The 7,644-nt window shown below is 44.8% G+C and overlaps 1 protein-coding gene across 1 annotated transcript; it reads right to left on the reverse strand.

The window, feature by feature from the left end:
• Window positions 1-2,390: 2,390 nt before the first annotated feature.
• Window positions 2,391-4,306, reverse strand: LOC119325050 (FCS-Like Zinc finger 12-like). The gene is made up of 2 exons (XM_037598805.1): window positions 3,747-4,306; window positions 2,391-2,923 (listed from the first exon to the last, which is right to left on the reverse strand). Exons 1-2 carry the CDS (start codon window positions 4,196-4,198, stop codon window positions 2,764-2,766), a joined length of 612 nt encoding a protein of 203 aa, XP_037454702.1. The 5' UTR covers window positions 4,199-4,306; the 3' UTR covers window positions 2,391-2,763.
• Window positions 4,307-7,644: the final 3,338 nt, after the last annotated feature.

Genomic DNA, 7,644 nt, shown 5'->3' on the forward strand with positions numbered 1-7,644 from the left:
TGTGTATAATCTCTTTTCGTTATATCCCCATTGTATGAGGGGTTTTATGCACTTTATCACACATGTTTATGTAATGACCTTTGGCCCTCAGTAAAGTTTAGTTGCTCATTATCCAACAATTTAAAGGAAATTCCAAGAATACACACATCTCACTATCATCTAGAAATGTATTACTGGTCATGCAGTATTATATCTGTGGCATCATTATGCGCCTACGAAGCTTTAGCCATGAACTCATGATCATATCTACAAGAGGACAAGAATCAGTGGCTTAATAGCTTATTTAAAAGATAATAATACATCTCCCTCAAAATTAGAGATGTTGCTGATTCAGATGAGCCAATGACAAATGAAAATAATATAGCGCCATAGAAACCAATCAAGTATTTTCTCGCTACCCATTAGATCGGCATCATGTAATTCCATTATTTCCAAAAGGAGGAAAATTATGCAACTGCGTAACATTAGCTAGTTGACTTTCTGTGGTTTAGTGAATATGAGGTGCCTTCTTTTGTGAGAAAAATACGATGTGCCCTTGATGGGACATTTTATTGAATATAACACGTCATTTAGCTAGAGTTTTTGCCTCTCAACTATATCTCTCCGAATCCCATCTTAAAGTATGAAGTGGGTTCTGTTGGAGAAGCCATATCCCGATTTGCTCTTGCCAGATGCAGAATATATTTGAAGATGGACATAGAGATTTTAGCGAAAACATATGTGGCAGCATGCCACCAGGCCCACCATGTGAACATATAATATGGAGAAATTTATGGGCCTGTTTGTGATAGTCCTGTGAGTTTACAATGAATTGGCAAATGTGGACGTCCCTTCTCTTGCAAAATGCGGATTACTGATCATGGTAATTTTAAGGACAGATCATGTTATCTCCCAGTGCCAATTATGGGATACTCTGTCCTCTTTAGTGAATACCATTTAACATGCTCACTGCGTTACTTCTATAGATTGCTGTTTTGTTTAGTCAGCATATTCCACTGACAGCAAATGCACACTCATTAACATCTCTGCTACAGGCGGCGAACTTCAGTATCAATCAGTTGACCGTCCATGGCTGGCAGACACGCATGCATGGTGATAGGCGATCTTGTTCAGCCTGCCGAAGAACACGACAAGCGACAACCATTATGGAGAGCCTCAGTTCATGGCTACATTGCCACTTTCTTTTGAGCAAAAGCTACATATCCCTGAATGGTGGCCTGATTCGACTTTGCGGCTCTCGTGGTATTACTGGCCACTACAATTTGAGCATCTCAGTTTCCCTGTTTGTTGTCCGTGCCGTATATATCCCTGGGAGCACTTTCAGAGATTTGTTCTCCATTATGTGACCGATGATGCTCAAAATACAACTGAAGCAGGTCTGGGCAGGCTCCGCTCAACTGCATACCGGTCTTCTGCTTGCTGATAGGGAGATGACTATCTTCTTTTGGTTCTGACGCTGCGCGATATGGTAACGTCGACGTAGTATCTAGTATGGCATGACCTTCCATGCATGGCAGACATGAACGCCTGGTGAGTGCTTGTTGATCTTGTTCAGCCTGCTGAAGAACGCAACAACGGACGGCTATGATGGCGAGCTTCCCTTCATAGCCCCTGAAAGGTGGTCTGATTCTTTTCCTCGTGGTATTAGTGGCCTTACCACCAGGCAGCTATAACTTGCACGTATCCTGAGCACTTTCAGATATTTGCTCTCCATTATTTGCATGATGATGCTCAAGGTACAGCTGAAGCAGGTCCGCGCCAGACTCTGCCGCTGTGAATACTGGGGTTCTGCGTTTTGCAGCTCATGCTCTGCTCCACCCATTCAGTGGACTACTCCATGGCTGTGGGCTCGTTTTCTCCCAGGTCAGTATTTTTCTTTTTGTGAATTTCTCCAAGGTTGCTGTGTATATAGTGCCAAGAGAATGTCATCAGGATTGAGTTTTAAGCTTCCAGTGTGTCCTAATAACACCATTAAGATTGAATTTTAAGCTTCCAGTGACCAACTGAAAATCGTGACCACAAGGGAACATCGGTAATGATGGTGGCGCAGGGTACGGGAACAATAATGTGGGTGCACGGTGGAGATTCCAAGTTGAGTTCGGCTAGGCACCTGCGATCTGCATGCACATGCATGGACCATACGGATGTACTCCCTCCGTTCTCAAATATTTGTCTTTCTGAATATTTCAACAAGTGACTACATACGAAGCTAAATTAGTGAATCTACATTCTAAAATATGTCTACATATATTCGTATGTTATATTCCATTTGAAATGTCTAGAAAAACAAATATTTAGGAACGGAGGGAGTACTCTGATTTTGCCTCAGGAGACCATGTTTCTGCTATGATTTACCTGAGCTTAGAACTGGAATGTACTGAAATGGTACCTATAAATTCTGATATCCCTCAGAAGAAGTTTATTAATGGATATTTTTACCCAGGCCAATTAAGCATTTAACGTGCAGCAGATCTCTTCCCGAAACTTCAGGATAGGACGCATCATCAAATTTCTTTGCTAAGTGCTAGCATAATTACCCCTGCTTGCTACAGAGAAATGCAATCGCGCTCCAGCACTGAACATCTTGTGGTGGACATGACCCCAAAAACTTTCTTCCTCTCTTTTATTCGTGCCACAGTTCAGAAACCTTTTTTTTTAGTAATTACTCTATGTTTTCATTCGCTTAAAAGATCATTTAGATCTCTATGCTCTCTGCTACTACAAACTGAGGAGCAGCTCGATGGCATCATGCAGCTCGGTCGGCTAGGCCGCTGCGACGCTGGGGGAGAAGGACATCGGCGCGGAGCACGGCGAGGCCGAGTAGCTGTTGGCTCTGAGGGCTTCTGATCCGCAGTTTTCTGCGCGGTCGTCCATCAGCATCTGGTGGCATCGGCACTCGGAGCTGCAGAAGGCTTTCTCCCCCCTGCAGTTGCAGGTCAAGAGCAGAAGAGAGGTAATCGAGTGGTTAGTGTACTGTTCCTTGTCACTAAGCTCTGAAAGTATTATAGACTGAATTCACCAGGAGCTATGCTTGCCATTTAAAAAGATGTTTATGGGAGGTGCTATGCTGGGATGAGTGATACTAATTAAGGTGAAATGTTAGATAAAAGTCTACACCTATCAAAACTTATCTGTCTTCTGCTTTCTTATATATGGTAGCTGAACTAGGCTGTGCTCCAGGAATACATAATCATGGCATCCTTCAACCGAAGGGCTAATGAATGGCTACAGGGCCAAAGAGTGGTTATTGCTACTTTGAACTCATAAGCTTATTTGATACTCCCTCCGTTCCAAATTACTCGTCGTGGTTTTAATTCAAATTTGAACTAAAACCACGACGAGTAATTTGGAACGGAGGAAGTATCTCTTAATTTCAGCTGTAGACCTACCCCTAATTGTTCTCTGAAAAAGGAAGGTGAAAAAAATCCCACCTAAATAAAACAAGAAATTAAGATGTGATGTACATCAAGCTTTGCTTGGTCCAACAGACATGAAGGCTCACTGTCCACACAGCCAAAATAAAAACAAGGAAAGGAGATTCCTAAAGGATGGTAGCTAGCTAAAATTCTCACAAACTTAGGGGAAAAAATGGTAGGAATGTATTCCACAAATTGATACTATGATCATGTGAGATTCCTGAAGGATTATATGCATCTTGTAGCTAATTTGTTTCAGTATGGCATCAGTTATTAACTCCTTGCGATATGAAGTACTACTCGTCAGTTGTTGGTTGGTTAACCACTCACCTATACATGTAGATGTCGAGCCCATCAAGCCTCTTGTTGCAGAGGCAGCATCGGCTCAAGAAGTCGTCCGCCCTCGCCGGCGCCTCCTCAGCGGCTTCCACAAACCAGCCGTCCCCTCCGTCGCCGAACCCGAAGTACACGCGCTTGCGCATGCTGCCACCCTCGCCTGCGCCGGCGGCCATGTGCGTGATGACGCACGTGTAGCTCTCCGAGAGCTCGTCCTCCTCGCGCGCGCGGCGGCGTGCGGCAGCGCCGATCGCTATCGGCTGGGCGGTGAGGCACGCGCGGCTCATGGCCGCGACGATGCCGAGCCCGACGACGCCCTCGGCGTCGAAGCTCCGCCTCGGCGGCTTGGGCTCGGAGGAGCTGACCCGGAGGAAGATGGAGAGGAGGTTGCCGAAGGATGACGAGGCCTTGTGGTCGGCCGCCGGCTCTAGAGACCTCATCATCATCTTCTCCACACTCCCTCCTCTCCTTTCCTCTTCCCTCCTAGTTAACCTGAATACTAGCTAATGGAAGTGAGGGGAGGAGGGAGAGAGAAGATGGTGCTGCTGGTGGGAGGCATTTTAAAGGGAAAATGGTTTGCTGTTGGTAGTAGTAGTGTAGTTTTCCTACTAATCAGTGGGGGCTGCACATGCAAAACCTCTTTACTTGGTGCTCCGATGTTTTTTTTCTCATAATAAAATTGGAGAATATTCCATGATAATATTAATTTTCCAAAGTGAATCAAGAAATTGTCCTTTTTATTTGCTTCTGAGGATTAAATATTGCCACACAAAATAAAATAGCAAAATGATCAGCCTGGGCATATGGGAATCGAGAGCTTGTCCTTTTGTGAACCTGAGCACTTCAACTTCAATTTTATGCATAAATTAGTTGTGCCGCGCAGAAAAGTTTCATGTGTGCTGGTAGCTTGTTTGTTCAGCTTTTTGCCATATATAGCCGACTGTCCATGTTGAGCAAACCTTGCAAACTTGCTTTCCGGCGGTTCCACCCGGGCTCTTGTCCGGCTGCTCGTTTACGGAATGCGATTAGTTCTTCAGCTACCTTGGCCTGCCCCCTCTCACATGCCTTTGTTTTCATTTATTCCGCCGTTGCGCAAAGAGGCTCGTGAACTTTCTGAAAGCACCTGGCGGGCTTGGGGAAAGATATCCTCGCGTGATCGATCGATCGGTCGATCGATCCAATGCGGACGGGACGGGTCTCTCTCTTTTCGCGCGTCGCGATCGTCGTGGAAAGAATAGAGGGGCGAGGTTTATTGCGGTGGCTAATCATCATGCGGAGGGAATTCGTTTTGTTAAGTGGTGCTACTTGGTTATTGTTAATGTTTATTTATAGTAGGAACCCAACGCTTAAAGTTGTCATCATCATGAGAGATAGTATGCCAGTAAGCACTTCAAGGCCAAAAAGGCAACAATGCGTACCCTAAGGCTCGTCGTCCGCGATCGGCGTGTGTTTCGTTGAAATACACCCTAGGCTGAGAAATTGCAGCGATCATTGGAAATTTCAATTTGGTCTGTTTGAAAGGCAGGGTTTAAGTGAAATTGTTTTGTTTGACAAATCACCCTTGTTTAGGACTAGGTTAATTAATGTCAGTCTTGAAATTTCTTGGGGTATATAGGAGACACTATTGATTAATTAATTATGGTCATGCTCAGCGCAATGCATTGTCTTCTCAAAATTAATTGTGAAAACAGGAGGTACGATTGCTTGTTTTACGTTGCAGGAGAAATATGATTGCTTCTTGATACAGTGCTACTACCCCTTTAACGATCTCAGGCAGCAATAGGATCCGTCGCTGTCTGCTCCTTCTCATGGCCGGCACACCTAACAATATAATTTATAGCCCCCATCATGCATGACCAATATACTTGAGATTTATGGCCCAGAGAGCTTTCCTGTGACCTGGGCTCACTGTGAGCCAACCATGAAGGACATCCCTTTCCCTGTTGACCAGACAAGGTACATGACCTTGACATCCATGCATATGTGTTTGCCTGCCTATGGAGAGGCAAACATGGCAGCTTAACCTGAAATTATTAACATATAGTGCTAAACTTGAGTTGGTTGGTGCAGCTACCTTAATATTTTTGTAAAGAAATGTATAGAAATTCATTCTGAAATGAAACCTGTCATATGTAAGGCGACTAGTTCTGAGTCTTGTTTTGTTTTACAAGTTTTTTTGTTTTGTTTTTGTGTTTCATTGGTGCTCAAATTAGACCTGATGAGTTACTGGATGCAACTTTTTCTGAAATAAAATGAGTCGTGGAATAATTAACAAATATTATAAAAGAGAACAAGCAGGAGTTCGGGACATGGGAAGTAATTATCCTCAACTTGTCAAAATCACACTTAATTATAGCTGATGTGGCAAGCATTAAGCGTTGTGACAGGATAAACAAAGGAAGTGGAGGACAACCTTTTCATGTGTGGTTGAGTTGTGACTTCTCTTTTGGTGGGTGGTAGATTTATGCCTTGTGAGGGCACGACTCTATTTGTTAGCTGGAGATAAAAAAAGACGGTGTTCTCTTTACCTTCCGTCAAGGCGCCGAGCCCGAATGGCTTCATCGAAGCTTTTTTCGGGTCTTCCTGGGAAATTGTCAAAGATGATCTAGCGTTGCCATTTTGCACCTTGCAAGTATGAATGGTGACTATGCAAACATCATCAGTTCCACCAACATAGTACGGCTCCCTAAGTTTGTCGATGCGCAAAATGTGGGAGACTACCGCCCAAATAACCCGATTCATAGGATCTCCAAGATTCTATCTAAACTCTTTGCCAATAGAGTCGCACCCATGCTTGGCAACATTGTCTCCAAGAGCCATATTGCCTTCATCCAGAAACGCGACATCCACAATAATTCCCTACATGCCTAGAATCTGATCAAGGCTTTGCACACAAAGAAGACCCCAACCTCTAACTAAAGCTCGATATATCTAGGCATTCGACTCGGTCAATTGACCATACCTGTTTGAGGTGTTGCAAGATCTGGGTTTTGGTCAGAACATGTGCGATTGGATTTCCTTGTCACTATCATCCTCTACCTCTTGCATGCTACTAAACGGGATTCATCCTCGACGTTAACCCACTTCAACATATCCTTAGCATGGTTGTTGATTTGGGAGTTCTCAAGCCCATCCAGGATCGAACGACCAGACTGAGAACTTCCTTCCCCGCATACGATATAGGAAATTTTGCCAACCCAAGCAAGGAGGAGCTATCCATCACCTGCCACATGTTGGATGTCTTCGTCGATGCCATAGGCTTAAGAATGTACCTCATCAAGACTGAAGTCTTTCCATCGTTGTGAACACATTGACCATGACGACACCCTCCTCGTTTTCCTGGCTAAATTGGTTGCCTTCCCCGACAAATACCTCAATCTTCCCCTACACATCCGGCACCACCGGAAGGTGGATTTGCAACCACTCATCAACAAGTTCGGTGCTCGCATTCCTGGTTGGAGGGGCAAAAACCTAACGCGGGTTGGTCGGATCTATCTAGCAAAGTCTATCCTCATTACTATACCACCTAGCGGTCAGCCCGCTCCCCAGATGGAAGCTCAAGAAGATGGAAAAGTTGGCCAGGATTTTTTTGGAATGACGCCGACAGTGAGGACGCCAAAAGTTGTCTCTCCCTGGTCCATTGGAAGATGGCGTGTGCCCCTCTGGTCTTGGGGTGGTTGATCTGCACTACTAGGAAAAAGCTTATAGGCAGATGCTTACTAGTAGCGTGGGTTTATACCCCTCGCTGCTACTTACTAGTAGCGCGGATTTATAGCCCCCGCTACTACTAAGTTGATAGTAGTAGGGCGGGTTTTTAATCCTCGCTACTACTAAGTGGTCTCTATCGTGCCCCCCCCCCTTCCCCGGAACATGCCATAGTAGTAGCGAGGGG

This window comes from Triticum dicoccoides, chromosome 6B (genome assembly GCF_002162155.2).
Source record: "Triticum dicoccoides isolate Atlit2015 ecotype Zavitan chromosome 6B, WEW_v2.0, whole genome shotgun sequence".
In the NCBI taxonomy this organism is placed as follows: domain Eukaryota; kingdom Viridiplantae; phylum Streptophyta; class Magnoliopsida; order Poales; family Poaceae; genus Triticum; species Triticum dicoccoides.